Below are 21,993 nucleotides of genomic sequence, written 5' to 3' on the forward strand. Positions count from 1 at the left end.
CAAGGAAAGATAAAGAACATTATAAAAGAAAGAAAAAGAAATAACAATGACATAAAATAGGCAGTAAGTGTGAGAGAAACTGAGAATTGCAAAGACAACTAGGATGAGTAAGCAGGCAGAGAGACAAGAAGAGGAAAGAAGGTTCAGTGAAGAAAAAAATGGAGTGATGAGAGGATATAAGTGAGAAAGGGAGGAAGAAGCAAGGCACATTTGCACATGGGATAAAGGGGCAGAGAGTTCTGCCTTACATGAATACACTAAACGTCTCAAACATTTAAAATAATCAGTTTGACGTTTCTGTACCTAAATATAGTATCTTTACTTAAGTGTGACTGTTAGAATACTACCGTTTCTCAGAATACTAGGAATAATTTCTTTATTTGTCATGGCCATTGTATTCAGTCCAATGTTCTATTTCTGCTCAACCTTCCTTACTTAACTGAGCTGGATTCTGTGCCCAGAATATACACACAAGTCATTCCAGTCAGAATATATTATCTCTTGGCTATAACTGATGGGTGCAGGGCGCAAAGGACTATAGCTCAGAAGAAATAAAGTACTTTATAGTCCATAAGTAGAATCAGGCGTTAATCTAGTTACATTTGGTTCTTGATAAACATTTTCATAGTAAGTATCATCTGGTGTTCCCATTTCCATCTCTGATATATCTCCTCCATAGTCATATATGTTTTGATGTGCTTGATCAAATCTGAATCCTAAAGATAAATGACAAATGATTAGAAATATTCCAGATGTAATAAGATGCTCATTCAAAATGCTACTATGTGCTGGTCTGTTCCACATTCCCTTTCATCACTCTTAAAGGAAGTATCTTCATCTGAAACCAGAAATGTCCCAAATTTCTGAGTTCATCCCAGTTTCACTCCCACATATCACTGTCCATCCCTACAAAAGGCTCTGCAGGACCTGGGTTTTAGGTCTGATCTATTAATAACTAGCTGCGTTATTTGAGACAAATTATTTAACCTAAGTCTTAGTGTTCGCATCTGTAAAATGAGAATAATAACCGCACGTATGTCATCATATTCCTGCAAGAATTAAATGTGATGGTATATGTAAAGAACTTAGCAGAGTATCTGTCATTTCGTTCGTGCTCTGTAATTAACTATTAGCTAACTTCTTCACTCACAAGGAAGAGATGCCCTTTTCCTCTCCAGAGCTCATGTTTCTAAATCTGCTCTGGATTTATCTGGCTTCTTGAAGAAGTGACATACATTCTCCTCTTCTCCAATGCCAACATCTCCAGTGGATCACCTTCACTGTCTTCAGTTATGCATATCTCCACTACTTAAAATAATCTTCACTTGCTCTTATGCTCTTTCCAACTACTATCCTGTTATCTTTCCTTTTTTTGACAGTAATTGCTCTTAACTCAGTCATTTATATTGTTTCCCTTTTTTTTTTTTCTTTTTTTGAGACAGGGTCTCACTCTGTTGCCCAGGCTGGAGTGCAGTAGTGCGATCGCACAGCCTCCACCTCCTGAGCTCAAATGATTCTCCCGCCTCAGCTTCCCAAGTAGCAGATTACAGGTGCGTGCCACCATGCCCCGCTGAAATTTTATTTTTTATAGAGTGATAGTCTCTTTAAATTGCCCAGGCTGGTCTTGAACTCTTGGCCTCAAGTGATCCTCCAAACTTGGCCTCCAAAGTGCTAAGATTATTGGCATAAACCACTGCGCTGGGTCTCTGTGCCCATTTAAATTTGTAAAAGATAACTATCTATTGTGCAGAGTAGGGAATGAAGCAGCATTGGTTTGGAGGCTACTGCAGAAGCCTGTAGAGAAGTGAAGGTAACTTGGGCTGAGTGGGTGGCAATGAGCTGGAAATAGGTGGACCAGTTAATGCTAATGATAGCTCATATTTATGGAGTATGCATTATGAGATAGGCACTATTCTAAGCTCTGTGCATGTATTATCTTTTATTATCTCACAACCTATGTGCCAGGTACTACTGTTATTCTTATTTTACTGATGAGAAAATTGAGCTAGTAACTTGCCCAAAATCATATAGCCAGTAAAGAGTGGAGCCAAAAATAAAACCCAGGCAGTCTGAATCAAGACTCCACAATCCTTTGGGAGGCCAAGATGGATGGCTCACTTGAGTCTAGGAGTTCAAGACCAGCCTGGGCAACATGGTGAGATGCCGCCTTGACAAAAATACAAAAATTAGCTGGGCATGGTGGCGTATGCCAATGGTCTCAGCTACTCAGAACGCTGAGGTGGGAGAAGTGCTTGAGCCTGGGAGGTGAAGGCTGCAGTGAACTCAGATTGAGGCCACTGCACTCCAGCCTGGGCAAAAGAGTGAGGCCCTATCTCAAAACTAATAAACAAATAAACACCCTCCACAGTTCTAACCTCTGCTTACTGCTTCTCCTATCTGCTAGTAGGATAGGTGTGCAATAACTGGGCTTTGGCTATGTTAAAATGATCGGGATTTCTGGGCTCTGATGACACTCTTCTTTAACATGATGGCTTTCACTTTCAGTGTTTTCAGTACTGCTAACTACTGGCAGAACAATAGTGGCATAGAACCATAGAACCTAGAAACTATTTTCAACATTTTGAGGCATTTATTTTGCCAAGTGGAGTCTGCTCATGAAAAATCATTACTAAAACCATAAGTAACTTTTTTTTTTTGAGATGGAATCTCACTCTGTCACCGAGGCTGGAGCGTAGTAGGGTAATCTCGGCTCACTGCAACCTCTGCCTCCCTGTTCAAGTGATTCTCCTGTCCCAGCCTCCTGAGTATCTGGGATTACAGGTGTCTGCCACCATGTCCAACTAATTTTTGTATTTTTAGTAGAGCTGGGGTTTCACCATGTTGGCTAGGCTGGTCTCAAACCCTGACCTTAAGTGATCCATCTGCCTCAGCCTGCTGAAGTACTATAATTACAGGTGTGAGCCACTGTACCTGACCAGTAACTTTTAACAAAGGATTCATATTTTAAAAACCATTTTATTCAACCTTAAATAATATAGGACATTTCTTTCTATTCCCAAATAACAATCTTACATACAAAGGTAAAAATGACTTGACAAATGCATCTAAATTTATATACTATGCAGATTACTGAAATGTTAAATGCCTAGAAATAAGTGTGTAGAATGTATTTTTTGTTCATGAGAATTTCCCATAAACTACTGCTAAAAATTGCCTACCTTTGAAATTAGCCGAAGAGTTGCTTGTAGCAATTTCCTTCCAGCTGGCAATGTACCTACATACATTATATGAGCATTCATTAAACTAAATCAGTTCATTAGTACATACTTAGACTACTTCTAAAATTACACTTTCTTTTGAGAAATCTTAGATTAATAATGGCATCTTCACTAGCCTCCATGTTTAATTCTCATGATTTTCCTACCTCCTCATAGCTCACATCCAGCTAAGAATCTCCAGGAGAAGGAGCTGAAGGAAGTATAAAAATGGTACCCACCATCACTAGCCTCCATGTTTAATTCTTATGACTTTCCAACCTCTTAGTAGCTCACCCCCAGCTAAGAACCTCCAGGACAAGGAGTTAAAGGAGGTATGAAAATGGTGCCCACCATCTGCCATACTTACTGTCCTTTTGCCTCCCTGTAGCATGCCTTCTCATTTTATCCTATTTAATTCCTGCAAGATCATGTCCTCATCTGAGTGTTTTCTGAGATGTTAGTTAATAACATTTAAATTAAAGCCTGGACAGAAAACTGTCAGATGGAAAAGTCATGAGGAAACAGCAACAAAAACTTTCTCCTTGGTTCTGGATTGCCAGACCCAATGTCTCTGATATATGAAGGGAAATTTAAAGTGTCTACTTTTTGAGCTCATTAGAGCAGCAGCGCTGTCTCTGCAGTGTCCAAAACACATATGAGATAACTTCAGGTACGGCAAATGTGGCTATCACTTCAGCTCCCTGAACAGAGACTGAAATAGAGAGACCAGGGTTGCCTGAGAAGAGGTGGAATAGAGAAGAACAAGGTATGATGTTCTGTGAGGATGAGGGAAAGCACCAAGAGGCATGTTTCCTCAGACTTATTTCACCTTAACCTCTGTATCCCACTTTTCCAAACCACTTTTACAACTGCACCCACTTTAACCAAAAAATCAGGTCAGGATTTGGTCACAGTAGGTGCTGAAAGACGCTGGCACAGAGAGGATGTGGAGAATTAGAATTGTCATATAATTCAGAAAACACTGTGATTTTTTAATTATTTATTCCATTTGAATTATTTTTATTCCTGTCAACCCTGTGCTCCTGAAGTTTTTTGTAGTAGGAAAGTATATACTTCCAACAGTATTTATTACTTATTTTTATAGAGACAAGGTCTAGCTCTGTCACCCAGGCTGCAGTGCACTGGTGCCACAATGGCTCACTACAGTCTCAACCTCATGGGCTCAAGTGATCTCATCCTCTTGCCTCTGCCTCCTGAGTAGGTGTGACTACAGATGCATGCCACCACACCTGGCTAACTTTTTAACTTTTTGTAGATGGGGTCTTGCTATTTTGCCCAGGCTGGTCTTGAACTCCTGGGCTCAAGTGATCCACCTACCTTGGCCTCCCAAAGTGCTGGGATTACAGGCATGAGCCACTGCACCTGGCTTGTCCAACAGTATTTAATTACAATAAGATGTTGTGTCTGAATTTGGCACCTTCTCACTACTGCTACCTTTTGTTGCCTTGCGAACTTTCTTCAATGGCCTTAAATAGGATACTTATTTAAGGCCATTAAATAGGATACTTATTAAATGGGTGACTTAAATGAAAGGATTCAGGAAAAAAGCAGGTAGTATAAAATCCTTCAACAATCTCTCAGTAGGCAATTCAGTTTGGCTTGACCTTAAATTTTAACAGACTTTGTGCTTTCAGTGGTTGCTCAGGAGCACTATGAAGACTCACCCTGCTTGTTTGAATTTTTACAAGGAAAGACTTCCATTCCTCCTTCAAGGAACCAAGATAAGAGACCCTGATCAATAGTGTGCTAAGCCCTGACAACCTGGGGCACAAACATACACCATAGTTAGGGCCCATTACTGTCCCTGCTTTGTCTAAAATTAGCACATGAATTTTATTCCATTATTTTAAAAAGAACTTCTCAAAAAGAATACACCAGCAGTAACTGATAAGAAATCCAAGTTTTACAAATAAAAGCAAGTCTGATGATAGCGTAACCAAGCTGTTTATATCACAGAGCTGATCCTTCTCATTAAGAAATTTGTAGATATTTTTAGATAATAATTACAGAATAAAATATGTGTGGAATCTATAATGAATCTCCGTTAAATTACAAATTTAACAATTTAAGAGCTCAGAAAAAGTCCCTAGCCAGAGAGGTCACAAAACTACATATCTTAGAAATCAAAGGAGCAGCTTCAGATATAGAAACTATCTGTAACAAACATAGGCACAGAGCTCTCACCAACAGAATACAAGGAAAGTATTTAGTATTTCCTAGTTGCTGATTGCTTAATAGGTATGTCAAAGTTAACTTGGTGTTTGAAAAACATGATGATCCTGGAAGAGGAACATCTGAATATCCATTAGGATGAATGCCAGCAACAGCCATGGTAGCTGTCCTATGGAATTGTGCATAACTTCATGATGGTGATGTGGGGATTGTTCTAGGTTGTAAACATCTGAAGCAACATAGCTCTGGATACAGGAATTTGCAACAGTATTCATTAATGTGTTTGAGTCCACAAGTAAAAATGGCTCTATACCTTCTTCCAAATGATAATAATAGTGTTCAGTTAATAGTTGCAGTATGCATCTGAAGATGCACATGGCTTCATCTCAGGAGAGCATCAGTCTGTCATAATGGGCTAGCACAAAAGCCTTTGGGGAGAAACTGGTTGTTATCACTAAATAACAGTTTTCAAGGAATTTATGCCATTCTAATTGTCCAGTTATAGAAAAATCTCCATAGACTTTGAAGGATACTTTCCAAGGAATTGGGGATGACCAATTCTCTAGAGGGGACAAATGTCAGACTTTTAAATTTACATCAAACAAGGTATCACCGAGCCAGTTACAAAATATCTAGAGGACTACAAAGGTCAAACAAGGAAGCGGACTGTGGAGACCATAAATGCACTGGGAAGAAGGGGCTTATGCCTAATTTGGTCTTACTGAGATAATCAGTGTTGTGGCCAAGTAGTGCAACTGAGATATACCCAGATAACCACATTGGAAATTTCATCTAAAATTTTTATTGTTCAAGGCTCAATATAAAATCTTGCTAAGAGCCCATGTTGGTAAGAAATTATGATTATCCTCAACTCAGAAAATAAACTGATAGAAGTTATACATAACTTGAAAACAGGATATTTGCATTTTTTAAAATGGAAATTTTCAGTTACTCTTATCATCTGAAAGCTAGGTATATCCCTTTCATTCCATGTAGAGTATATGCTATGAAGAAATCACTTCAAGTCTTACAGGTTTATTCTCCCCCAACCCCCTGACAAAGGGAAGCCATTAAGACTCTTCACCTACTATCACTTAGCGGAGAGCAGGGAAAGTCTTATGTAGACTGAGATGCCTATTTTTTCTTTCCTTTGAACTCAATGGTTTTATTCTTTTTATATTCCAGTAATGATAGAATATAGAATATCTAGTATCAATTTTTTGTACTTGTTTGCTGGCCCTTTGCTTGAACCAGCCAACTAGTTGTACAAGAGAAAGGCAGAGCAGGATTTCAGAAAACTCTCTATCCAGTCCTGGGAAACTAATTCAAAATGGACCTCCCTGACCTCTCTTTCCTTTTCTTCCCTCTCTTCTCCACCCAGCAATTTTTACTCTTAAGAAGAAAAGTAAAAGCAAGGCACTGCACCTCCTTTGCTTGGCTGTCATTTCTTGCATCATTATTACCATCTGCATTTGTTTAGTGTCCCAGAAACTACAGACGAGCTGTCTACAGGGAATCTCAAGACTCAGGTCTGCACAAAATATTGTAGTTACTGAATCACAGCAATCTCTTTATTTTAAAGCACCTTCTATGGATACTTAGTCTTTTATTTTTTATCTTTTCCAATCTATCCTTCTCATCAGTATCTTCTTTTTTCTTTTATTTTTGTTTTGATTTTCCTTTGTTCTTTATCATTCTTCCCCTTTTTCTACATTTATCTTTCCTTGCATCATTTTTCTCTCCTCTGCTTCCTCTGGCGTCTTTTTTTTTCATGTTCTATTGTTCAATGACCATGACCTTGATTTTTCCTACCCCATTTTCTTATCTCACGTTTACTGATTTCTTCTGTTTTCTTACATTTCTTTACTTACACCATCTTCCTTTAAATTTTTCTGCCTCTTCATCCATGCGGTATCTACATTCTTTATTGTAATTGAGTAAATATCGAACATTTAAAGCAGCTTTATTGAGGTAGAATTCATATATTATATAATTCCCCATTTAAAGTATAATATTCAGTGGCTTTTAGTATATCCACAGAGTTGTACATCCACCACCACAATGGACTTTATTTCTTCTTTTCTTTTTTTGAGAAAGAGTTTCACTCTTGTTGCCCAAGCTGGAGTGCAATGGTGCAATCTCAGCTCACTGAAACCTCCACCTCCCAGCTTTAAGCAATTCTCCTGCCTCTGGCTAATTTTTATATTTTTAGTAGAGAAGGGGTTTCACCATGTTGGTCAGGCTGGTCTTGAACTCCTGATGTCAGGCCATCCACCTCCTCGGTGTCCCAAAGTGTTGGGATTACAGGCAGGAGCCACTGTGCCCAGCCCACAATGAATTTTCAATCATTTTCATTGCCTCAAAAAGAAACACTGCACTCCATAGCCACCACCTCCCCTTCCCCCCTGCCCCCAGTTAACTCTCCAGCCCCAGGAAACTACTAATCTACTTTCTGTCTCTATAGGTTTGCCTATTCTGGGCATTTCATATAAATAAAATGACACATGATCCTTTGTGACTAGCTTCTTTCACTTAACAGATTTATCAATGTTATGGCATAGATCAGAACTTCATTTCTTTTTTTTTTTTTTTTATTAGAGGCAGGGTCTCACTATGTTTCCCAGGCTGGTCTCAAACTCCTGGGTTCAAGCAATCCTCCCACCTCAGCCTCCAAAAGTGCTGGGGTTACAGGTGGGAGCTACTACACTTGGATTTTTTTTTTTTTTTTTTTTTTGACAGGGTCTTGCTCTGTCACCCAAGCTGGAGTGCAGTGGTGTGATCACGGCTCACTGAAGCATCTATGTCCTGGGCTCAAGAGATCCTCCCACCTCAGACTCCTGAATAGCTGGGACTACAGTAGTGTACCACCAGGCCTGGATAATTTTTTATCTTTTCTAGAGATTTGGTATCACTATGTTTCCCAGGCTAGTCTCAAAGTGCTGGACTCAAGCTATCTGCTTACCCTGGCTTCCCAAAGTACTAGGATTATAGGCATGAGCTACCATGCCTGGCCCATTTATTTTTATTGTGGAATAATATTCTATTGTATAGATCTACCATATTTCATTTATCTATTCATCAGTTGAGGGACATTTGAGGTGTTTCTGCTTTTTTGTTATTATGACTAATGCTTCTATGAACATTTATGCACAGGTTTTTGTGTGGACATGTATTTCCCCCTCTCTTGGGTATATATCTAGGAGTGGAGCTGCTGGATCACATGTGCAGCTCTATGTTTAACCATTTGAGGAACTGCCAGATTGTTTTCCAAAGTGGCTGCACCATTGCACATTCCCATTAGTAGTGTATAAGAGTTCCAATTTCTCCACATTCTTGCAAACACTTGTTATTATCTATCTCTTTAATTACAGCTATCCTAGTAGGTATGAAGTGGTATTTCATTATGGTTTTGATTGTATTTCCTTAATGGGTACAATAAATATTCTAAAATTTCCACCACATAAGAAATCTTAAAAATGTTTTCTAGGGGCCATAGTACATCACTGAAAAATTGTAATGTTTTAGTGTCTCATATAGAAAGGTTAGGGTATAAGATGAAAGAAAGTCTTTGTATTATTGATTTCATGCTCTTAGACTTTTTTCTAAATCCCAAAGTGAGAAGCAAAGCAGACTAAGGCATGAGAATAATGTCTAAGAATAAAGAACCCTAATTCTAATTTTGTTTACTATTTCTAGATCATTCATTTCTTACCCCTCATTTCTTCTTCTGTTCTTTCTAGGCAAATAATAAATATTCATAATTTTTTTTTCTTTGAAGATTGTCTGTGGCCCCAGTATTCAACTTGAAAATAGAAAATGTTAGGAAAAAAATATATAACTGCCCTTGTTCCTTAAGAATAGCAACGTGTACTCACTCATCAAAGTTCAGTGTATTTGTCCAGTTCAGCACTTCATCCACTTCCCATTCCATCACAGAATCTATCCCACCGTCTTCAACAGTTCTAATCAGCTCTTTTGTTGTACTGTGAATTAGTCCTAGAGTTTCAAGATGTGTTGACTTAGCCTCCAGACTTCCTGAGAAGTACCTAAATAGAGGAAAGGGAAAAAGACGTAAATATTTTGAAATAAGAGATTACAAGTAGATGCAAGTGACATACATTGTTATTTACATGTTAAAACTATTTGCATATTGAATAAAGTTTTCTCCTACATAACTCAGATGCATCTAAACCAAGATCTATGTGATGAAATCATTTGGGGAAAAAGCAACTTGATCAACCACACTAACTTCAAATCACCCCTCAGTAAGTGGCATTTTTATGATACAAAGAAAGTTATTAAATTGCTGAATCATAGAATTATTGAGTGGAAATGGTCTTAGAAACCAAATAACTAACCTACTCATTTTATAGGTGAGGAAATAAATCTTTGAGGAGTTAAGTAAATTTTACAAAATCAAGAGGCTAATGGCAGATGAAGAGGGAAGGAAAGTGAAAAAAGGAAAGAGAGGAAGAGTTAAAGGGAAAACAGATACTGACATTTTCTTTGTGCCAGACACTTTTCATACATTCTTATTTCTCTTTAAAAAGACAGAGCCAAACTGGGCATGGTGGCTCACACCTGAAATTCCAGCACTTTGGGAGGCCAAGGTGGGCGGATCATGAGGTCAGGAATTTGAGACCAGCCTGGCCAACATGGTGATACCCCAACTCTACTAAAAATACAAAAATTAGCCGGGCATGGTGGTAGGTGCCTGTAAACCCAGCTACTCAGGAGGCTGAAACAGGAGAACTGCTTGAACTTGGGAGGCAGAGGTTGCAGTCCACCAAGATAGTGCCATTGCACTCCAGCGTGGGCAACAAGAACAAGATTCTGTCTGAAAAAAAAAAAGAAAAGACACAGCTATTTGTGGCAGCTATTTTTATTTCCCTTTTAGAGATAAAGAAACTGAGACTTGGAGAAGCTAAAATATTGTTCAAAGCCGGGCACAGTAGTGGCTCAAGCCTGTAATCCCAACACTTTGGGAGGCTGAGGCAGGAGGATCATTTGAGGCTAGGAGTTTGAGACCAGCCTGGGCAACAGAGAGATGCTCATCTCTATTAATAATTTTAAAAATGCTTAAAGAAATTGTTCAAGATAATGTAGTAGTAAATATATATGACAGCCAGTATTCTGACCCTTAGTTTTATGTTCAGCCTCCTTCTGCAGCACTGCCTGTCTTAATCCGAGCACTTAAAATAATATATTCACTGATAATGAGCTGAGTAACTAGAGATAAGTCAGCAGTCCTTACCAAGATCATCAAAACATTTTTTTGGTATTCATCTTAAGGTCTACATTGGTAGCCATTTTAAAGGGTCACCTGTTTTGAAGTTGTATTCATTTATTAATTTAACACCCATTGATTAGGAAACAGCATAGTGGTGATATGAAGCAAGACTCTGGTATCAAACTATCTGGATGTGAATCTTAGTTCTGTGTTATATAATCTTTGCTAAGTAACTTAGCCTTTCTGCGCCTGACTGACCTCGGCCTTAAAATGGTAATCAAGGCCAAGTGTGGAGTCTCATGCATATAATCCCAGCACCTTGGGAGGCTACAGCAGGAGGATCGCTTGAAACCAGAAGTTTAAGAATAGCCTGGACAACACAGTGAGACTCCATCTCTACAAACAATAAAAAAAATTAGCCAGGCATGGTGGCACATGCCTGTAGTACCAGCTACTGGGGAGGCTGAGATGGGATAATTGTTTGAGCCCAGAAGTTCAAGGCTGCAGTCAGCTATGATCACACTACTGGCACTCCAGCCTGGGTGACAGAGCGAGACCTTATCTCTTAAAAAAAAAAAAAGTAATCATAACACTACTTCCTCCTGGCATTCTTAAGAGATTTAGAAGTATCAATCCATGTGGCCTGGACATGATGGCTCATGTCTGTAATCCCAGCACTTTGGGAGACTGAGGCAGGAGACTCCCTTGAGCCCAGGAGTTCAAGACCAGTATGGGCAAAACAGAAACACCTTCTCTCTACAAAAATACATATGTATGTATTTTTTCCCTAACCCTAACACTATTTTTTTTTTTTTTGAGACAGAGTCTTGCTCTGTAACCCAGGCTGGCATGCAGTGGCACAATCTCAGCTCACTGCAACCTCCGCCACCCAGGTTCAAGTAGTTGTTCTGCCTCAGCCTCCCCAGTAGCTGAGACTACAGGCGCTTGCCACCACACCCGGCTAATTTTTGTATTTTTAGTGAAGACAGGGTTTGACCATATCGGCCAGGATGGTCTTGAACTCCTGACCTTGTGATCTGCTCGCCTCGGCCTCCTAAAGTGCTGGGATTACAAGTGTAAGCCTCCGTGCCCAGCCCAAAAAAATTTTAAAAATAATAAAAAAAGTGTAAATCTATGTAAAGCATTTTGAACACTGGTACATAGTAAGCATTCATAGGCTGACACTGTATTGGGTGGTAGGGCTATAAAAGTGAGAAGATACATCCTTGCCCTCATGAAATTTCGACTTCATCAGAATTTAAATGAAGAATGATCCATAAGAGCAAATGCTCTGTTGCCCAGGCTAGAGTGCAGTGGTGTGATCTCGGCTCACTGCCACCTGTGCCTCCTAGGTTCAAGCAATTCTCCTGCCTCAGCCTCCCAAGTAGCTGCGATCACATGAGGGCACCACCACGCCTGGCTAATTTTTGTATTTTTAGTAGAGATGGGGTTTCACCATGTTGGCCAGGCTGGTCTCACACTCCTGACCTCAAGTGATCCACCCACCTCAGCCTCCCAAGGTGCTGGGATTACAAGCATGAGTCACGGTGCCTGGCCTCTTTTTTTTCTTTTTTCAACAGTGAAATATAACAATTCAGATATCTTTTTTCTCTTATTAAGGAAGTATAAATGCACTTTGTTTTCAAGAAAGTCATAGTAATTGTTCAAATAATTTAATTCTCAGGTTTTGAACTCTTTTAAGAGTTACTATTATAACTAAGTAGTATAAATATTGACAAAATAACAGGTTTGCAAGTAGAAATAGTGTTTCAAATATACTGATAAGAAATAAAAGATCACTTTATAAACATATTTTATAAACAAACAAGTGATCTTTTAAAAAGACATAAAATTGGCTGGGTTGGTGGCTCATGTCTGTAATCTCAGAATTTTGAGAGGCCAACGTGGGCGGGTCAATTGAGGTCAGGAGTTGAGACTTGCTTGGCCAACATGGTGAAACCTAGGCTCTACTGAAAATACAAAAATCAGCTGGGCGTGGTGGCATGTAGCTGTAGTCCCAGCTACTGAGGAAGCTGAGGCAGGAGAATGCCTGAATCCAGAGGCGGAGGTTGCAGGAGAATGCTTGAATCCAGTGACATGCTGCCACTACACTCCAGCCTGGGCAACAAAGCAAGACTCTTTCTTTAAAAAAAAAAAAAAAAAAAAGACATAAAATGTATAGGTAATTTTGCAATATATTTTTGGTTGTATTCACTTTAACATGATCATATATTCTTTCTAAACTAAGAAATTTAAAGAGAAAGGATATTATAAGAAATGTTTGTCTGAATGTCATTAACAGAGAGAAAAGTTAAAATAACAAAGACCTACGAAGAATCAAAGCTTAAGTTGCAAAGGAGGTGGAGGAAAGCTAAGATCTATAGGACACAGGATGGAACAGGATTTAAAAACCAGAATTCTTTTAGTAAGACAGGGGTAAAAAAATCAAAATTTTGTTGATTTTGTTCATTATTGATTCTCAGCAACAGTCGGAATGAAGAGTGTTTAAAAGCCATCAATGAACATAGCATACAAAGTAAAATCTCTCATTCATTCCCTGCAACCCTATGAAAAGGAAACGTAACACCCAGTCATAAGAATTCATTCATTCATTTATTTATTCTATAAGCAACATACATTCATTAAACATGAACTATGTCTGAAATCCTGTGCTCATAAATAGAAGTCTCTGCTCTATAGGGACTCAAAGTCTAGTGGAGACGGCAGACAAATACATAGATAATTGCACAAATGTAACCACTGAATATATAAAAGATCCATGGGGCAGATCAAAAGGAAGTACCTAACTGTGTCTAGGTAGGTAAGGGAATGTTTCATAAGGAGATATTTGGGCCAAGTATCAAAAGATGAAGAAGCTATTGCCATGCAGCTGAGCACCCTAGGGAGAGGAAATATCAGAGGGGGTGTAGGTAATGGGGAGCCCTTAACATGTTTTAGGTAGAGAAATGATTTCTGTCTTAGAAACATCAGTTCAGTGTTTATACAGAGAAGATGAAGAGACTAGAGACAAGGAAATTCATTAGAAGGTAGATGAAAAATGAGATGTTACAGTGGAGAATAAAAGATCGGATTTGGGAGATACTTTGGAAGTGGAATAGGACTTGATGACAGATTACATGTAGGCACTTGTAAAAGAGTGAGAAATCTAGGATAGCCCTCTGTTTCTAACTTGGATGACTGTCTAAATGGTGGTGTCACAAGCTGAGATCAGAAGAAATCCCGAGAAGAGACAACTTTTATGATGGCGAAGGTCAGAAATTCAGTTTTAGAACTGTTGAGTTTGATATAGAAATACCCATATAATTAAAAATACAGAACATGGTTACAGATGAGGATTGTGCTGAGGGTAAACGAGCACAGAAAGAAATAAAATAGCATGTTATTCTTCATGTACATTGGCTTATCATCAGGTGCTGTCTCCCAGCTGGTACTGTGATGGTACTTCAGCAAGTCATGCCACATTCTGTCAAAGCCAGCTGTTTCTAGGTGATGGCACATATGGTAGGTGAATTTTGTTGTTCTGAGCCCATAACCACACTTCCTTTACTGTTAATGAGTTCCCTACATAGACGCACTGTTGTATGCAATAAAATTATGATGGATAATGCATTCTGTTATGAGAGGTGTTGTTGCCAGAAGTAATGCAGGCAGAGAAATAAAATTAATATCCAGAATACTTGCCTATCACTGTAAGGACAAATGGATGCCTCCTTTATTATGGGAATGGTCTGATATAATCAGCCTGTCACCAACTAGCCAGCATATCTCATTACTAGGGGCAAAGCAATGGCCTTTGCTATATAGTCAGCTGTGACTACAGCCAGAACAACTTTGGTGAGGGGAAGACCATGTTGTCGAGTCTATATAAAGCCTCCATCCCTGTAATCCTGGCCACTCTGGACAAGACTCCATGATGAAACCACTGAGGTGCCATGGGAAAAAGCTGACATTCGCAAGATGGATCATCTTGTCCATCTGATTACTGAGAGCTGTCTGCCTCATATATGCCCTTTGGAGGGCATTCACGTGGGACAGAAATATACTTTGTATCCATTCTGAGTATACCTCTACCCTGACCTACTCACCAATTTTCCAATTTTATTCTTTGCGAATGTTGATCAGCTGGGAAACTATAAATGTCAGTCAGCACATCAGCACAGTCAGTGAAATCCCTACCACAGGCTGTTACCCCTTCAAATGAAATGGAAAACTAAATGTACCACCTGAAGTTATGCTCACTGGAAGAATATCCTTTGATCATTTACTGGGCTAACAGGGGAATTAAAATGAGTAACCGTCCATTTTTAGATGGTGCAACAATATTCTACAGATAAACTTATTTCTCCAACATATTCCTCCCTGTCAACTTGTCATAGGGACTCTCTATGAAGCCAAAGGTATGGAGATGATATAAAAGGCAATGCAGTATAAGTAGTGGTTGCAGGAGTCTGAGCCACCTGCTCATGCAGCTAGAACCATTCCCATATAGACCACATTTATTTTATACTGAAACAGTTTTACATACTCTAAATTTTATGGTTTAACTGATTAGATGAAACCTAAGTCAGTTCATGATCACAGCACTTGGTATCCTATTGCCAAGCATCCAGTCTTTACCAGGACCCAGTTGCAAATCTGGAACAGATTTTCAAATGGACAATAGCTTCTGTCAGAAGAGGAAATTCATTACCTTCTTCCTAAACCCTAGAGGTCTGTGCTGTAATTCCCCCATTTGGACTCTTTAGGGGCTCTACACAGTTTTTCACTACCATGAACATTTCTAATGCTGTTGTGACTGCTGGGCCATAAGCCCCAAGTTGCAGGGCAGCTTGACTACATTGTCTTTCTTGCTCCATGTCCCACTGGAGCCAGCTGACTTTATTAGCTCACCTAGTAAAGGGGAGCAGCATGCCCAAAATGTGTCACACATTAGCTCTCAAATTGAGAGAAGGTCTCTAAGTATTGTGCTTCTTCAAGGTGAATGGTACAAGGTACAGTAACTTGTATCTCACTTTCCAAAGGATATCTCAAATGTCTTTAAGCTTCAGTTATATGCCAGAACCTTAACTTTTTCAAAGTTTATCTGCTTCCTTGTAGTGTGCCTTTGTCCTACTAAGCCACCAAGGGAGTTGTTATTTTCCGCTCACCACACTCAATCAAGGTAAGAACATAAATATAATGAACAGGCATAATGTTCTGTGGAAACAGATGTACAAACCCCTGGGGACGAGAGCAGGAAAGCTGATATATTTCCAAGAGCAAGACGTAAAAACACACTTTGTTCTTTCTGTGAAAATGCAGACTGCTTTTCCTATTGCTTAGTGATTGGGATGGGATGGGAAATAACACATTTGCCAGGTCACTTGCAGCATACCAGGTGCCAGGGGCTGTGTTGATTTCCTCTATTGAAGAAGCCACAACTGGAAGCCTCGCTGTAATTGTGTCATCACCTGACCTCTACCACTTCAAAGTTCCATTCATCCCAGTGACCTGAACGAATCAATTCCATCACAGCTTCCCCTACCATAATCTCCATCCTTGTAAAGAACAGCCACCACAGAGTTCATCAAGCAGTATGCTACTCCTGGGCCTTTCATGGTAGCTCACGCCTGTAATCTCAGCACTTTCAGAGGCCGAGGCTGGCGGATCATGCTGTCAGGAGTTCGAGAGAAACCTGGCCAACATGGTGGAATCCCATCTCTACTAAAAATACAAAAAAATTAGCCAGGCCTGGTGGTGCATGCCTGTAATCCCAGCTAGTCGGGAGGCTGAGGCAGGAGAATTGCTTGAACCCAGGAGGCGGAGGTTACAGTGAGCCAAGACTGAGCCACTGCACTCCAGCCTGGGTGACAGAGTAAGACTCCGGCAACCAGCACACACACAAAAAAAAAAAAAAGAAAGAAAAAGAAATATGTTGCTCCTCTCACCAAGCTATTACTACATAGCTTGATTGAAAAAAAAAAAAGCTATCTCTTGGGACTTCCTGGGGTAATGGCGAGATGGTGGTTTAGTAGACTGCACATACACACATACACACACACACAATTCTCTGAACTTTTAGAAATCCTTTTTCTACAGTATGCCAGAGAAGTTCCGGCATTTTGCAAAGGTAGAGCTTTCATTGGTTCTACCTAAATCGGCTTTGATTGGCTAATCTAACAGACCATTAACATAATTTCTGCGAACTCAAGCCAAAACATTAAATCCACAATTCCAGGTAAGTATGGTCAAATCAGTAAGTTCAGCCTAACCAACTGGCTCTAACAATCTTAGGATCCACCCTCACACAATGCTTCTGAGACTGCTGGCAATACAGTTTAGTAAATTCTTGTAACTCTTCTGGTTTTCTAAACTATCTCCTCTTGGAGTGGACCTTCTACTGCTGTCTGGGCTATCCTGAGATACAAATCTCATTGTGAGCTGAAGACAATGAGAAATAGTGGAGGGGGAATCCTGAGGACAATCAGCACAAATGTGTGTGGCAACTGTGCCAGTGCGGTCACTGAAAGGCCTTTATGCAGAGAAGAGTTGCTTCCCTCAAAAGGGAGAGCTAGGGTTCCCTATACCAACAAGGCACTTTGGAAGCTCAAAGTTCTTGGCTTTGTGTATGTTTGCCCAAATGTCCTAATCCCAGGTCTCAGGATTCTACTTCTTCACCACTAGTGCCCTTATCTTAGTGCAAAAGACCTGGCAGGGTTAAGCATTTGGTAGTGCTGTAGGCACTGTAACCCTGTGACCATTGCAATAGAAAACGCGGTTGCCCTCAACCCATGCTGTGATTACAAGAGATGAAGGGCCGCTTCAGAGCTGCCGGGGAGGTCTTCTGATTGTCTGTACATGTTCTTTATTTTTTAAACTATTTTACTGAGGTATGGTTGATGTACAATAAACTACACATATTTAAATTGTACAATGTACAGTTTTGACATGTTTATATACCTGTAAATCCATCACTACAATAAAAAATGAAACTATCCATCACCCTCCAAAGTTTCCTTGCTTTCCTTTGGAATCCCTCTCTCTTTACTCTTTTCCATCTCCAGATAACTGCTGATCTTCTCTGTGCACTGCAGATTTGTGTCTTCTAGAACTGTATGTAAATGGAATCATAGAGTATGTACTATTTTTTGACAGATTTCTTTCATTCAGCATTATTTTGAGGTTGGTCCATGTCGTTCTGTGTATCAGCAGTTCATTCCGTGGTACTGCTGAGTGGTATTCCTTTGTGTAGACATCCTATCACCTGCTTACCCATTCACCTGCTGATGCACATTTGTGCTGTTTCTGGTTTTTCACTATTATAATGAGAAATAAACCAGCTATTAACATTCACAAAGAATCTTTCTGTGGACATGTTTTTATTTCTCTTGGGTAAATTATGTAGGGGTAGAATGACTAGTTTAATAGTTTACTTGTTTAAAAAAACCTGTCAAACTGTTTTCCAAAGTGCACACACTAATTTGCATTTGCTCCATATCCTTGCCACCAATTGGTATGACAGACTATTTCAGTCATTCTAGTGGGTATGTAGTGGTATCTCATTATTGTTTTAGTACGCATTTCTCTAATGATTAATGATGTTAGTCACTGGCTGAGTTGTGCTAATCTGCTATCTATATAACTTCACTGGAGTGTTTATTCAAATTTTTTGCCCACTTTAAAATTTATTGTTTAGAGTTTTTTTTTTTTTAACATATTCTTGATACAAAACCTTTGTCAGACACATACTTTGCAAACATCTTATCCCTGTCTATGGCTTGTATTTTTATTTTTGAAACATGTCAATCAAAGAACAAAAGCTTTTAATTTTGATGAAGTGAAATTAAAATTGTTTCTTTTATAGTTCTTGGCTTCTGTGTCCTCTTTAAAAAATCTTGGCCAGGACAAAAGGCACTAGGATTTTCTCCTTCAATTAGTTTTGTAGATGCTTTATGGTTTTTGCTCTTATACTTAATGATCTCTTTTCAGTTAATTTTACATATGTTGTAAGATAAGACTCAAGTTTCATTTTTATGCATTTGATATCCAATTTGTTGAAAAGACTACTTTTTTCCCAATTTAGTTCCCTTGGCACCTCTATTGAAAATTAATTAACAATATATATGGGGGTTTCACAATTCCATATTCAGTCCCATGATCTGTATGTCTATATGCCAATACCACAATGTCATGATTATAGTAGCTTTACAAGTCTTAAAATCAGGCAGTAAGTATAGTTCTCCAAATGTGTTTTTTTCCCCAAATACTATATTCTTCCTTCGTGTTTCATCAACTTACATTTGCCTCATCCACTCTATTTTTGTAAGTTTTCTTTTCTTTTCCAAGTCTTGCCTTTTCTTTAGTTTAGAGAAATGGAATTCACTTTCCTTTTTGTCTTCCACCACTACACTGTCAGTAGATAGCCAAAACTATTGAGAAGCAAAAATAAATATAGAAAATGTTGAAATACGATTGTCAGGTTATCTGCCAATAGACAAGAACTTCTATGTGCTCAGTAGGAACATGCCAAGATAGAAACAGAGGAGAGGATAGATCTTTTCAAGGTATTTCTAATTAACTGATGGGCAAGTAGTACACTCAGCCTTCAGAAGCACATGCTACAGATAGATCAACAAAGTATCAGTATACTGAGGTACTTAATAAGTATTTGTTGAATGGATAAAAAGATATATCCTAACAGTGTCTCATCTTATCACATGATGACTAAGCTACTCTTAGTGCTGATAGCTTTCAATTACTCTAATCCTCAAGGAGTACAGCCACCTTTCAGGAATGCAGAAGTCCGTGTATCATGTCCTAAGACTTTGTGGTTTCTCCTTTATGACACTTTCTCCTACATGGTTGTCTATTTTCCCTCTTCCGACTCATTCCCCCTGCTCTATCACACAAACCCTAGATAATAAGGAGAGTTTGTTAATCCTTCCAAACACTATATATTTACCCTTCTTAAACCACTTAACATGTTTACTACATTCTACTGAAATCTCCTGTTTGCTTGACTGTCTCCCTAATTGAAAGGCAAGCTACTTAAGTCTATCCCCAGCATCTAGAACAATGTCTGGCATATGGTTGATATGCAATAGTTTATTAAACGAATTCATACCTTGATCATTTTTACACTTAGTATATTCTTTTGTTTTGTTTAGTTTTTGTTGTTTGTTTGCTTTTTGAGACAGAGTCTCACCTGTCACCCAGGCTGGAGTGCAGTAGCACCATCTCAGCTCCAAGTGCTGGGATTACAGGCATGAACCACAGCATCTGGCAATACTTAGTGTTAATATAGTCAACATATCACATTCTACAGTCTGTATACTGAGTATACAATCTGCTGAGTACCACAGAGTATCTAAAGATGGCCTATTCAAAGCTGATAATTAAAAGAAGAAATAAATGTAATAAGAAAAAAAATTGCTGTCCCTTGAAGTATTATTAGCAACCCCAGAGTAGCTAATGTATGCAAAATTTATCAATTAAACTAACAGAATTTATTATTTATAAAAAATTTTTAAATTAAGTTTCAAAAAAATGGATTTCTAAATACATAAGCTTAAAAATTATTAACATTTCTCTTTTCTTACTCTATCAGAAACTGGCCTCCAGCCATTGTTTTCTATACGATGATACCAGCCACTATAATCCTCTTCCTGAAGATGATCATCTTTACTATGAGATGTATGCTTTGCTGGAAGTTTTGCATAATTTCTAGGGCTGTTAGCACACAGATCTTCAATATGTCTGTGAGTAAAAATTTTATAGTATATATCAGGTGGAAACTTAACCTGTAGATGGAAAAGTTCAAAGAACCATTGTAATATAACTATAAAAATGTTTTACATTTTAAAAACTTACATTGTTTCCATTTCATAAAAATGTGCTTTAACAATGAGATGCCATCTCACACCAGTTACAATGCGATCATTAAAATGTCAAGAGACAACAGATGCTGGAGAGGATGTGAAGAAATAGGAATGCTTTTACATTGTTGGTGAAAGTGTAAATTAGTTCAGCCATTGTGGAAGACAGTGTGGCAATACCTCAAGGATCTAGAACTAGAAATACCGTTTGATCCAGCAAGCCCATTACTGGGCATATACCCAAAGGATTATAGATCATTCTATTATAAAGACCCATGCACACGTATGTTTCTTGCAGCACTATTCACAATAGCAAAGACTTGGAACCAACCCAAATGCCCATGAATGACAGACTGGATAAAGAAAATCTGGCACATATACACCATGGAATACTATGCAGCCATACAACAGGATGAGTTCATGTCCTTTGCAGGGACATGGATGAAGCTGGAAACATCATTTTCAGCAAATTAACATAAGAACAGAAAACTAAACACTGCCTGTTCTCACTCATAAGTGGGAGTTGAACAGCGAGAACACATGGACACAGGGAGGGGAATATTACACACCAGGGCCTGTCAGGAGGTGGGGGTTAGGGGAAGGAGAGCATTAGGAGAGATTTCTAATGTAGATGATGGGGTGACAGAAGGAGCAAACCACCATGGCACATGTGTAACTATGTAACAAGCCTGCACGTTCTGCACATGTATCCCAGAACTTAAAGTATAATAATAATGAATACATTATATCTATTCTTTAAAAGTTCTATTAAAAATGTGCATTAAAACTACTAAATAAACATTCATCCATACTTACTCCACCTAATCTGAATCGCACATGAATGCCAGCAGCAGCGTCTAGAAGCTCTGCCTATAAAAAAATATATTACTCTTCAGGATTCTGTATGTATCAATTCACTACTTGTCACTCTCTTATCTTAAACAGTTGCTGAATACTGAGTAGGAAAGAGGTCAGGTACCCAACCTATGATAATTAATTTTAAATTAGAAAAATTGGTTCTTTTTTCTTTTGAGGCGGAGTTTCGCTCTTGTTGCTCAGGATGGACTGCAATGGCACATCTCAGCTCACCGCAACCTCCACCTCCCAAATTCTCCTGCTTCAGCCTCCCGAGTAGCTGGGATTACAGGCATGTGCTACCATGACCGGCTAATTTTGTATTTTTAGTAAAGACGGGGTTTCTCCATGCTGGTCAGGCTGGTCTCGAACTCTCGACCTCAGGTGATCCGCCCGCCTCAGCCTTCCAAAGTGCTGGAATTACGGGCATGAGCCACTGTGCCCAGCTGAAAAATTGTTTAAAATTTTTTTTTGAGACAGGATTTCGCTGTATTGCCCAGGCTGGAGTACAAAGGAACGATCTCGGTTCACTGAAGCCTTAACCTCTTTGGCTCAAGCGATGCTCCCACCTCAGCCTTCCAAATAGCTGAGACTACAGGTGTGTACCACCATGTCTGGCTAA

At 39.0% G+C, this 21,993-nt stretch overlaps 1 protein-coding gene across 2 annotated transcripts in view; it reads right to left on the bottom strand.

Annotated features, from left to right (window-relative positions):
* Nucleotides 1-298: 298 nt before the first annotated feature.
* CUNH11orf65 (chromosome unknown C11orf65 homolog) overlaps nt 299-21,993 on the bottom strand; it is a 61,962-nt gene continuing 40,267 nt past the window's right edge. Inside the window, exons 4-9 of one of the 2 annotated variants that reach the window (XM_037745203.1) lie at nt 21,333-21,386; nt 20,241-20,441; nt 18,940-19,070; nt 9,287-9,457; nt 3,180-3,235; nt 299-716 (exon numbers count right to left, since the gene is read on the bottom strand). In XM_037745203.1, the coding sequence (XP_037601131.1) occupies nt 562-716; nt 3,180-3,235; nt 9,287-9,457; nt 18,940-19,070; nt 20,241-20,441; nt 21,333-21,386 (768 nt within the window). In that variant the 3' untranslated portion in view covers nt 299-561. The remainder of the gene's footprint in view (nt 717-3,179; nt 3,236-9,286; nt 9,458-18,939; nt 19,071-20,240; nt 20,442-21,332; nt 21,387-21,993) is intronic. The other variant, XM_017547063.2, reaches the window with a different exon arrangement.

The sequence above is a fragment of the Cebus imitator genome, unplaced genomic scaffold (assembly GCF_001604975.1).
Source record: "Cebus imitator isolate Cc_AM_T3 unplaced genomic scaffold, Cebus_imitator-1.0 Scaffold194, whole genome shotgun sequence".
In the NCBI taxonomy this organism is placed as follows: Eukaryota; Metazoa; Chordata; class Mammalia; order Primates; family Cebidae; genus Cebus; species Cebus imitator.